Genomic DNA, 13,221 nt, shown 5'->3' on the forward strand with positions numbered 1-13,221 from the left:
AGCGTCTAAGAAGCTGAACATATTAGTTCAAGGTTTTTAAAGAAGTAAGTGCAAAATTGTTTCCTTTTCTAAACAGTGTTTTAGCCATGAATGTGCAAGGTATAGCACAAGGTCCAGCAGAGGTGGAGCTCTGACTGATAAGTGAGCAGGTGACAGGCTGGAGCGTGTAAAGAGGACAGTCCCCCCCCCCCCCCAGTGTATAAGTTGCTTCTGTGTCAAATAATAATAATTAAAATAGGACAAAATCACCCCAAATTCAGTTGAAAGTTGGCGAAAGAAAAAAATAGTATGACCTTCTCTCAAAGACTAACCAACCAGAAACAACCAATAGTTTCACTGGAACTGCCTTTACCTGAACAAATAGCTAACATCAGATTGCCTCTCAGCTGTGAGCCTCATGGGACCAGGGGCTGTGCTAGGATGGCTACCAATCATGTTTCCTTTAGCATTCGGTGATTCCAGTGAGCTGAGACCTTCAGTGTTAACATCATGATTCCTTTGGCAGACAAAGACACTTGGAAACCCTGAAGTATTTTTCACATTTTCTTTAGTGTTTTATATCACACACACACACACACACACACACACACACACACACACACACACACACACACATTTAAAATACAAGCTAGGTTCTGCCCTCTTGACTTGACTCTGTAATCAACTTCACTGGGTACCTTTACTAAGTTCTTTTTTTTTTTTTTTTTTTTTTTTTTTTTCATCACAACAATTTATTGATTTTGTGTGTGTGTGTGTGTGTGTGTGTGTGTGTATGCACACACATGCACATATGGGTATGACATGGCCTATATGTTAAGGTCAGAGGGCAACTTTTGGGAGTCAGCTTTTTCCATTCACGATTAGGGACCTGGGGGATTAATCTCAGGTTGTTAAGAGTTGGTGACAACTGTCTTTATCCAATGATCTTTCATTCTTAGTGGCCTTGTTTTTTTCATTAATTAGTAGTTGTCCCCGTGAAAGGTGACCAAGTTAATGATATCTTAATCACAAGCCATGTAAAATGTCCCATTTTTGTAAGTTAAATTAAACAAAAATATTCCTTTAAATTGGGCATTTTTTGTTTTTCCCAGTTTCAGAATGATTTTGCCTCTATAAGGCTGGTACTCAGAAAATTCCATATACAGAAAAATTCATTTGTGACTTTAGCTAGTGACTTGTTATTCCATTTTCTTTGAGGAAGATCACATAGAGACTGTATAACAACAATGTAAAAGACTAGAGCTAAAATGTCAGTGGGTTCTAATGTATCTCCTATCCACTCACCTTGATTTTCTAGATGAATTTCTATAGTCTCTCAGGTAGATGTTATAACATGGACTTCAGATATGTAACACTGAAATGACCATGTATTTGAATATCTGCCAAGGACAATGCCAGCCACTTACACCTCTCAGTGTCTCCCCATCGAACTCTCCTTTGTCAAGCATTACTTTAAAAAGATCAACATACAAAACTTGATCTTTGGAGATTGTATCATATTTCCAAAAATAATTGTGCAAAAATTGATTTTGCGCAAAACAAAAAGCGTTGGAAAAACATGTAAAAAGTCATAAGACATATTTACAAAAAAAGTCCTCAATGGTAGTTCAATGCCTAGGACAGAAAATAGGTAGAGAACAACTGCCACTGGCATGATCCAGCTGAAAACACTGCTTAAAATTAAAACAAATTAGAGACTATAGCACTTGCTAGTTCTCAGTTTTGGATTATGTGATGAAGTATACCTCTTGAAAAACATATGTGGAAAAAAAAAAATTTTGTGCAACTCTGACTCATGTATAAGCTTTCATTTGTCTTATCCAGCCGGCCATGGTAAATGTGCTTGGCTTAGTGGACACACTTAGGCAGCATTTAAAAGGGAGTAGAGAAGTTTATTAAAACAGAGGGCTCCTCAAACAGCATAATGATGTCAGGAATATAGGTCCTTGGAGCACATTATTGTTTTAAGCAGAGGTCCCCACACTTTCACACTGGTTATAAAACATTATTTTGTGCTGCTGGCCTGGAATGAGAATGTCATCCATCTGCAGGCAATTAGAAGGAGCGGGGCTGCGTATTTGATTAGCTCAATAATAAACCGGCACAAGTGTGACTCGACTTATGTTAGTCAGATCCCTAGACAGATTATTCTGTTGTTATCATATGAAATAACCCATTTTATCAACAATTAAGTAAATCCACATTTATGGGCACTTTGCAAAGTCGGGAGGTGGGAAGAAGTCCAACTAAAGCCTTAAGTCATTAAAAACGTTTAACCCTCTTTTCCACAGTACAGATGCCAAGCTCAAATTTTAGAAATTGCTGAATTATTCAGAACAGTTTAGCTGAAATATTCTGTATGCACGTAAATAGTTAAGTATTCATATTTTCCATAAGCAATTTGCCTAATAACTTTAATTTGTAATTTTAAAAATCCTCAGAGAACTGAAAATTATGGTATTTTGACATGTGAAAATATAACTTTGTAAGGTAGTCTCTCTATATCTTTTGGTATTATAATTAATTTCATAAACATAAGATAAAATTTCATCTGAAAAAAATAGGTAAATGACTACTAAAATACATAATAATTAGAGTATGTAACATTTGTTACAATACTGTGAAATTATGCCCTACCTATATGGCTAATAACTTTAAAACCTTTTCCTTTCTATTAATTGAATATGTTCCTGTGGTTTTAAAAAATATGTTTTAAATTGGAGTAGTATTATTTCACATTCCTCCTCCTCCTCCTTCCAGACCTTCCCAGATACACTCCCTTGAAACCCTCCCATTACCTACCACCGTTCCCAAATTGATAGCCTCTGTTTATCTCATTTTTATTGTCACATATAAAGGGTATATGTATGTACACATAGATAAATACAAGCCGCTGCATTTGTTTTTGTCGATGGTGTGTCTGTGATTTGACGGTTGTAATGATAAAGGGGTGTATTCCTAGTAGTCAAGAAATAAAAACAACCTGAATGGCATTCAATCGATGGTTAAAAAAATGCAGTTCATGGACTCAAGTGAAATCACAAAATTTTCAGGTTAAATGGGTGGACTAGAAAAGATTATCTTAGTATTTCTCACATTACTTATTTATATTGAATAAGGTAATCTACACCCATAAAGATATTGTAGCATGTTCTCACGCCTCTGTGATTCCTAGCTCCAAATCCTCAGATGTGAATACAGAACCTCGAGTAGCCATGGAGACCACGGGTGATGGGAGTGTTGGGTGTGTAGTTTGGTGTGGAATTCGTACTGAGGCTTGATAGGGGATAGGCAGATACAGGTGGTATGAAATGGAAAATGGAAAGACGTGGGTGGAGCTCCGACTGGAGAGGATGGAGGTCAGAACAGAAGGAGGGACAAAGGACAAATAATACCAAGGTTGTTTGGAAAGTAACATGAACTCATATTATTTTATATTTACATAAAATGATACAGAATATATATATATACATGTCTCTCTCTCCCTGTGTGGTGCTCTCTCTCTCTCTCTCTGTCTCTCTCTCCCTCCTTCCCTCCCCCTCTCTGTGTGTTTGTGTCTGTCTGTGTGTATATGTGTGTGAATGTGTGTCTTAAGGGAAATTAAAAAACTCAGGCTGTAGTGTTCCTGACAGGAATCATAAACAAACATCTCAGTACAGGGCACGAAAACCCTCCTTTTGAATGGTGGTCAGGGTAGTCCAAGTGACTCCCAAAATGTATTGATTATTAATGTAGTCATGGGTTGCCTCTCAGAGGTTGAGGGTTCTTCCTATTGCTGAAGACACCACACAATTAATTAGGAAACCCAATGATTGGAGAAGGAGCTAACTCGAAAGCCTCTTTCCTGTACTCTAGCTTTCACAGTACCAGAAAATACTTCGCAAGTTCTGAAGAAAAGAAAGCAATTAAACAGTCCCACCAAGATGCAACACCTATGAACCATGACAATGATCAGCCCAGAAAGATGTCCATAAGGCACAATTGTGGTGCTTGAGTGTTGGTAGTAACCAACGGCTGTTTAGTCGGACTTAAGGACCACTCAACAGGAAGACAATCATGTCAATACCGTAAACCTAGCCAGCTTTCCAGGGCTAGTGGTTTCATGGGTATTAGAAAAGTATTAATTACCACCACTTTGTTAAACCAGCACAGTTCCTTTCTACATTCAAAATAATCCTTACATCCACAGGTAAGTGTAGCTATCTCCCCTCACCAAAGAAGTCTTTCTTTATAGCAAATAGAGACCTTCACAGAAAACCACAACTGGACACAGTGCAGAGATCAACAGACTGTGGTGAGCCAGCCCTGGTGGATACATCTATCACACATCTCCTACAGCTTTGGTGGTAGATGCAGTGAATAGATTGTTAAAACCAGAACACCAGGATATCTGCTGTGACACAGTCTCTCCTAGAAATGGCTGCATAAACAAGACTGGAACATGGCAATGTGAGTGGGCATGTTAATATGGAGGGCGGAGATCTCATGGGGTCCCACCCCTAGATACAGAACTACAGGCAATGAGTCTAAATGTTTTAAAGGAAAATTAAATAGGATTTCATTTTCAGTATTCACAGTGTATTTCTAATATACCCAATATGTTTCTTAAATATATTCTATTCTAGAACTTCATTCAGTTTTAGTCATTGTTCCTAAATTCAGCCAGAGGTGCCAATGATGGGTCATGAACTACTTTGGTAAGTAATCCATTCTTTATCTGTTTCTTTTTCCTTCAGGTATTATTAAAGTATCCAATACCTAAAGGGCTAATAATAATTCAAAATATAAAAATCTAAATAACTTCATAAAATATTTTTATATCAGAAAAAAGACCATCAATCATTAAGCAAACTATTTAACTAGCTCAACTAAACAATGGTATATGCGAAATAAACTGAAGGTATTTTTCACCATTATTCATCCAAATACATATAATTCTCATATAACCTCATCAGTTTATTTCCTTGTCAAAATCCTAAATTAGATACAAGAATATCAAGCAGATGATAGTGCATTCCTCATTAATACTGGAATCCTGACGCATGACAGTAACACAAAACAGATGCTGCTCCGATGATCCCCTGAAAGGTGATACCATCACAGCATGGGTTAGCTCTTTATGTGGGGTGACTTAAAATTTGCCCACAGAATATTAAATAATAAAAAACAGAGCATGGCCGGCTTCCTTACTTCACTTGGACACCATTTAAAAGCTCCCATCTCTATACTGAGGATAGAACAAATAACTGGAGAACAGAGCCATGTCCAGCTAATACTCGATGGCACTAGCCTTTGAGGTATTCATGACCTCATTCATGACCTGGTAGAAAAGCAGAGCTCCCAGGCCCTGCCCATTGCTCATTGTGTATGGTGATGCTGGACTGCCCATTCTATCGGGTCTATCCACACGGCCCTTAGCAATGTAAAAAAAGTGTGGGATCTCTTAAACCCTTTCTCAATAAAAGAATCACCACACCAGCAGTTCTTAGAGGATTTGTCAAGAAAAAAAAATGCAAACAGTTCCTCAGCACAGTCCAGTTAACTAATATCTCACATGTCTTCAAAGGCTAAGATTCTTATCGCTCTGCTTGCATGAGTCTGCAGCTGTTTCTAGAATACTCAGTTATGTGTACTCTGTGAAAATAAACAGAAAAGCCCAGGCAGACCAGCCATAATGCAAGCGATAGAAGTAAAATGTGCTGAAATGAGACTTTTAAAAGAAACAGCCATGTGAACACAAAGTGAAGAGAAGTCAGACCCGTTTTTCTTTACTCTGGAGTAATGAAATTAAGTTAGTGGCAACTCGAACAACAAAGAAGCTTGAGAAACCAAGGGGGGACATTTATAGAATGGGCCGAAAGCAGGATTTCAAGTCCCAAACAAACCACCCAAGCTCTATACTGACAGCTATGCCTCTGGCAACCCCTGCTCCGAGGTAAAAGCCAGCTCTGTCCTTAACACCTGTATGTCCTCCGGTTCTCAAACTTGGCTGCATACTGGAGCACACTGGGAGCTTTAAGAAACGTTGATGCCTGGAATTCATTCTCAAGTGTGTTATTTAATTGTGCTAGGGTGTGGCTTGGACCCTGAGAAGCTTTAAAAGGCTCCTGAGTGATTATAAATAGAGCAGCTGAGGTTGGGAACCACTGATAAATTTTCTAATGCATAGATTCCTCATTTGTAAAATAATAATGACATCCAGAGCGTGTACGTTTTAGGATTATTGCAATGGTGAAATATACTACCACAAACAAAACACTTAGCACCTTGTTCTCTGTGAGAATCCCTTGATAAATGCGAGCTATTGCACTCTCGTGAGGAAGGTCAATACAAGCCATGCTCACCTTGGCACACATTATGCTCACTCTGTTCATAGCCTGCTGCACACTGGATCCGGTGGGAAGGGTTGGCAGGGATGCGCTGAGGATCAGCTGGGTTCCTCCGGATGACAAAGTTATTCCGGCCAGTTTGAACTTCAGGGCCAGCAACTGCCGTAGCACTGGCTATGAAGCCACCCCCAGGGACCACGCCACTGGTTGCCATGCTCCTGGCAGCTACGGTCCCAGTGGTGGCACCCGACGATGCTTCCGCAGCTGCTGGTGTTTCTTGCTGAGGCTGTTCATTATTGACAATGATTTGGGCTGTTTTAGGAAGGCAGAGATATCCTCCATAGTGGTTGACACATTTCATTCCACCTTTGCAAGCGTCTGGGACAATGTCACATTCATCAATATCTGTGGTCAGTAATAAAAGAAGTCAGCAGTCTTCTCAGAGGGTGGAGTGTGGTATAGCACACATGGGATAGGAAGAGGACCATGTGACATGAACATGGAGGGCTGTTCTTGGATAGGAAGTCTTAGAAGCAAACTTACCTTTGCACTGCTGTCTTACAGGGTCCCATTCATATCCATCGGTGCATTGCTGAAAAGAAAATGTCAAACATGGAACCAGGAGACAATGAGCAGCTTCCCTAAGAGACTATCTATGTAAGAGCTTTATTCTTCGAGTTGCTGCTAGAGAGATGAGGTGGGTGGTCAGTTCCACACCCTTCCCTTTGAGACAAAGCTGTCGTAAAAGCTCAGGAGTCCCTTATCTTCTTTCCACTGGCCTGAGTCCTTGGTTTGTCCATCACCATCCTTTTGGTGTTCTTTTTGAGACTGGTTTCCCCATTGTTTCTGATTGATCTTTTTTTATTTCCCCCATTTACTATGATAAATTTTACAAAAAGAAAACAAATACTGAAAAAGACCAGCTGGGTATCCTATTTTCTTCCATCCTGAGTTCATTCATCTCTCTAAATCTTCCTGAACATCAGAGTATTGAGACCCAGCCCACTGCTGCTCAGGTCCTGCCTATGTGTAGCTGCTCCTCTCTCCATCCTCAGGCTAATGGAGTCCAACTTCTCAGGGGTTACTAGGACACACCCACACTAGATACAAATTAACTAAATGTTCTCCATATCCTCTAGGTCACACATTCTTTTCCCAAAACACAATGCAATGCTCCTTCTTCTTGCACTGCCTTGTAGGAATGAGAGACACCGACAGCTTGACTATACTGTGCACTGCTCATCAACTGCTTTCTCTGAATCATATCTAAAGGGACCACCCTCACTCTACTATGTGGATCTGAGTTCTCCTGAGAACCCCCATATGCTGGCTATGCACTGGGCCCTGAAATCCTAGAGCCTTGGCCATGCTATGCTGCCTGATAACTAATGTCTCTCCTACTAATTACCTCAGTATCTCTCTTTGAACCCCAAACAGAACATCTATATCAGTGCTGTGACTCAGGAGTGGGTACCACTGAAAGTCATCCTTTGAGGATTCCTCTATGGTTGCTGCGATTTCTCCATCCCAACACTCTCTATTCTCCACTGGTGAGGGGTTTGGGTTCTTCAGGGACTTTGTCCATCTGTTGACATTTTTCTAAAACTCTGGTTCTGGGTCAAATGTTCCCTGAGTTTAGATGGGACTCCATGACCATAAACCATCTGAGTCTAAAGATACTTATTTTATGCTTTGTTTTTACTACTTAAGACATCTGTTGCACCTCTATAAGGAATTTGAAGAGTTACTAGGATACTGAGAGGTCCACTGGACCTGATAAACTTTCTGAAAGCCTCCTAATGGAGAAATATTTATTTCAAAATTCTTCCAGACTCAGGTCACTTCACACAGTGCAGTGGTAAGTAGTCAGAGATTCCTGTTATCTGACCCTTTGCCTACTTTAGGAACTTCCTTCTTCTCTGGCAATCTACACTTCTTTCAAGATCATTCTGCTAAAAGGCCACTCTCAAAACCTCTTTTTCTGGCTGGCTGGGAACGGCAGCGTTTCTCTGTGGGAGATAACAGGTCTGCCTCCTTTCTAGCCCAACTGCCTGCTCTGATCATGTGAAAACAGTGCCTACCTTTCCCATAATGGTGTCACCAGATTCTTTCTCTTTGCCCCCTCCTCTACACCAGGCAAGTCTCTGCTGCCATGTCCTCTGCTCTGAGAGCTGCTCAGTACACACTTCCCACTTCCCTCTGTCACGTATGAGGCCTCATATGAGCATTCACTCCAAGGCCTTTCCTCTCCATGTAGGCGACCCACCAGGACTTTCCTTTAGAGTTGCTCTGGAATTGGGCAAAACCAGCTACTGCTGGTTCCCTGGCAACTTGACAATCCATGTTCAAACAACAGGCTCCTAAACTTTGTCTGTACTCTTTAGATTCTTTTCAGCCATACCACCTTCCTTTTCCCTTCCAATCTCCAGGAACTATAAACCTGAGACACAAGGTCTGGATCCTGCCCACACCACATTGGTCTCCTGCAGCTCACAGCCACAGGTATGTTGCATAGCAGTTTGCTCAGACACAGAACTTCACTCTGTTCTTCCCCTCTCTGTGGTTAAATGTAACCATGTAACTTCAGTGTGTTGGCATTTTATTTATATGCTACAGATGTTTCTTGCATGTTTCTTGTTCATAAGTGTCACATGTATGTGAATTATCTTTATCTGACATTCTATATTCCAAGGAAAAAATTAAATAGGATCCACAGTCAGTGAAACTAAGAACTGTATACCCGACTTTAAGGTATGTGTCTGTGCATCAGTGGGTATGTGTATATATGGTTACAAATATTATAAAATTCAGACGTTTTTCCTCAAAGACATAGAGGAGCATTTATGAATGACCCCTGTGTTTGGTTACATAATAAATGTAATTTCTCCTTCACAGTGTGCTTACAGTGATCACCATGCTATCTGTACTTACAACAGTTAGATATTCAGATTACAACATGCATGTTTTCTGTTTCAAATACAATTTGTTAAGTTTTTGTTTAAGAGATAATTGCTTTCGAGATTTTATTAAAAGTTTGACCTAAAAAACCCTTGAATTAAAAAAGAGATATAAAGATTATGTGTGTAAAATGTGTAGTTGGTAATGAAGGTTAAAAAATGGGGAAATGCCTTTAGACAAAAACAATTTTATATGGAAATTTATAAAAGATGCTTATAATGTAGTTAAAACTTAATTATGGCCAAAATTCCAAGTATGAAAATAAAATCAATGCCTAGTTCTCTCTCTCTCTTTCTCTCTCTCTAATTACAGTATATGTTTTCCTTGAGTATTTATTATTTTTCATTCTGTTTTCATGTGTGCGTGGTACACATGTATGTGTCTTACGTTGCTCATGTGTAGGTGTATGTAGGTGTGTGCATACATGCATGTGTGGGCCTGATGTTGACGCCAGAGATTATCTAGTGTTTCTGCCATATTTAATAAGGCAGACTCTCTCAATCAAACCCAGAGCTCCCTGACATGGGTGGTCTCACTAGCCAGCTTGCTCTGGGGAGTCCCTGATCATCTCCTTTCCAAGGCTAGAACTACAGACAGACTGCCATGTTTGCCCAGCATTTATGTGGGGATCCAAACTCTTGTCTTTACACTTGCATAGCAAATGCTTAAGGACTCCCCAGCCTCCGGCTTCCTTAAGTATTGATTTTCTCTTAATAATATTTATGAAAGCTAGATTGGGGATTTATTTAATTAATTTTTTATGTATATGTATATAGGCTCATATGTACCATGGCCCATGTATGTAAGTTGGAGGACAACCTTTGGGACTCAAGTTTTCTTTTTCTACCATGTGGGACCTAAGATTGAACTCAGGTTGGCAGGCATGGCAGCAAACACCTTCATCCACTGAACAATCTCACTGCGCCCAAATTTTATTTTATCATTTTACCGAGATACTTAAAAGCTGTGACTAGATTTCTCCAAATGCTAAACACATTTTCCTTTATAATGAAGCCTTCACTTACCAGGTACTCACCATCTTAACATTAGGGAAGATTCTGTTGTAAAAAAATATTCATATTGAGATAATTCTGCCAAGTTAAATAGTAATTATATACTAATTAATTATTCTGATAGACAGACAACTAAGTCCATTTACATATTGAGCCCCTTATACAAGTTCTACGTTAGTGCTGACCCTCAGTCCTCTAGATGTATAATTAAATAAGCAACCACCCCCATAAGTGTGAGTTTTCACAGTAAGTCCATGCAAAGTGTGGGAAACAAGGACAATCAGATGACCTCATTAGACAAAAGACACCCCTACACACACACCTGGAGGAAAGGATCACAGTTCTTAATCTGTTATATGTAGGAGATACTTGAAGTTTAGCTTGGTATAGTCCTAGCACTAAGGCTGTAGGTTAAGATTACATTGGGCCCTTAATTTGATCATGTTTTTGATATAACTGTTTACTCAGACCCCTACCCTACTTGGACCAAGTTCACATCTTTAAAAGAAAAAATCTCAAATATTTTCCACTGTCTTTGAAAAAGATAAAAGAAACCTAATTTGAAATAGGCCAAAATTTATTTTAAATCTTCCAAAAGAAACTCTATTTGTAGGAATCCTTTAATTTAATCCAAACTCTTAGAGCCAACCTTTAACTCTTTCTAATTAAAAAAGAAAAAGAAGAAAAATATTAGCTGAGTTCAGCCACCTAGATTACTATTCTTCTGCCTTGATTCAATTTACTACAGTTGGGAATAACTAAAGATTTAAAATTGCCCTTTCTGGAATATGCTAGAGCAACTGTTTCCTTCATTTAGTAGCTTTACTTCAGGATTTACTATGTTTTTGATTGTTTTAATATGAGACATAGTACTGCAATAGACACAGAGGACAGGACAAAAACCAGACCAGATCGTGATGGGAATTTCTTCCTTCATAGCTTTGGTAACCACTTCTCTCTCCAAAAGACCCACCTTCCTGAATATTCTGCCTGGATTTCATCAGATTCTAAGAATGACCTTTCTGGAAATGTGACACATGGAAATGTGAGGGAACACATTCGTGTTCCCTCAGAAGCTATACTTGTGTCACTTCAACTTCAGAGGTAATGCCTGTGTTGTCAGGAAGTCAGCAGTGAATGTTGACAAACCAAAGGCTAAAGTTTTGTCAGGGGCTATCTTAGCCTCTCAAATTCTGTGATATCCCACCAGTCAGCAGCAGATGCCAGATGGTGCCCAGTATCTCAGCTCCCTTTATATAAGGTTATTCTGTCAGTTCCTTTTATATAAATCAAGAGGCTGGGAATATTAGAACCCAGACCAGCTGCTGCCTCTATAACTGTGTCTCCTTGTACCTTCCCGGTTCTGTATACATGCCCTAGGCTAACAAAGCAATCATGGGCTACTGGGGACACACCCTACATGATGGTTACATGTAAGCTAAATGTATGTCCACCCCATCCTCAAGGTTCTCACCTCAACATCACATTTTTTCTGCAAAATTTGAGACTTTCTTTCCATGAACCAGGATGGTTCTGCCATCCATGAACCAGGGCCAGCCTGACTACAGTACTATATACTGTGTGTGTACTATCAACCACATGGCGTGGCAGCTCCTACCTGATGAAACCTGTCCTGTATAATGAACCTTGTCCAATCTCCCATATGAGCTTATACCTCAGAGCCTCCACCATGCTGTCTGTCTGTCTGTCTGTCTACAGCATTAGTGCCTGAAATTTCCTCAAAGCCTCTGCCATGCTGCTATCCTTCTGTCCATCTGCATCATTAATAGTTATGATCCTGGTAAATTTATAACACAAAAGAGTGTGTCTGCCTCGGTGCCTCCTTCACACTCTGAACCACACTAGGCACTCTCACTGAGTTCGTAGCTTTCCTGATGTTCTGATTTCTTTTACTCTCTGCTGTCCTTAGCTCCAGTTCGTCATTGAACACTGCTAAGCAGCTTCTCATACGGAGTAGTTTTAGAGCTGGCAGCTCATGGGCCAGAAGAGCAGGTGGGTGGAGGGTGAGTTGTACTGAGATGTCAGCAGTGTGGCAGATGCTTTTGTGTGGACAGGACAGGAGAAAAGTCCTTGCAGAGAAGGAGAGAGTGAACTAGACATTGAATGGGAATTCCCTCCATCCATGCACACACCCAGGGAGATGTGGGAATTCTTGGAATGGGGATCATTATGAACAGTCATAAAACTATTGAAGAGGGAATGGGTTCTGGTAGGGGCTGAGGTCAGGAAGGCAGGCAGGGCTGAATCCAGAAAGCCTTTCGTTGCGAGTGAGGAACTAGATTCTGTCTTGTAGATTTGGTTTTACTGAGTCTCTGAATTACTCGGGGGTGCTGTTTGAACAGGACTCTAGTTCTCAAGGATTGGACTCTGTCAACCTAGATAGGATGCCTGGAATCTGGTTCTTCATAAGCACTTCAGACAGTACTCATATAGGTTGTCAATTACATCCTGAGAAACATCCTAGAGAAGATAAGAAGCCTCTGCAGAGATTTAAAGCTCAAAAAAACAGTTGTTCATTTACTAGAAGTGGCAACTGATTATGCAAATAGATGCTCTGGGTGTACTTAGCTGATGGAGGCCCTGAGAAGTCAGCTGTTTAATGATGCCGGAGACCTACTAGAGTGAAAACTCAACTCACATTATCCCACAAACCAATTGTTCTTAGTTTTCCTAACACTGTTTAAAGTGCTGCCATCACCTTACACAAGAGCCAGGGGACTCAGCTTTGATGTCTCCACTTGTTTCCTTTCAAATTCTGACCACTCTTTCATTTCTACAGTTACCATATTGACACAAAGCTTCCTGGCCTTAGGAAGAGGCAGGACTCCTTATGCTCACATTCTGTGAAGCAGGGATACTGGTTAGATTTGCTTTCCCAACTATGAGCTCATGGAGACCTC

General features: G+C 40.1%; 1 protein-coding gene across 3 annotated transcripts in view; it reads right to left on the bottom strand.

Moving 5' to 3' along the window:
- Positions 1–13,221, bottom strand: part of Efemp1 (EGF-like fibulin extracellular matrix protein 1) — a 59,530-nt gene that overhangs the window by 42,777 nt on the left and 3,532 nt on the right. For all 3 annotated transcript variants that reach the window (XM_034508899.2, XM_034508900.2, XM_034508901.2), the window contains exons 3-4: positions 6,873–6,921; positions 6,345–6,734 (exon numbers count right to left, since the gene is read on the bottom strand). In XM_034508899.2, the coding sequence (XP_034364790.1) occupies positions 6,345–6,734; positions 6,873–6,921 (439 nt within the window). The remainder of the gene's footprint in view (positions 1–6,344; positions 6,735–6,872; positions 6,922–13,221) is intronic.

The sequence above is a fragment of the Arvicanthis niloticus genome, chromosome 7, assembly GCF_011762505.2.
Source record: "Arvicanthis niloticus isolate mArvNil1 chromosome 7, mArvNil1.pat.X, whole genome shotgun sequence".
In the NCBI taxonomy this organism is placed as follows: Eukaryota; Metazoa; Chordata; class Mammalia; order Rodentia; family Muridae; genus Arvicanthis; species Arvicanthis niloticus.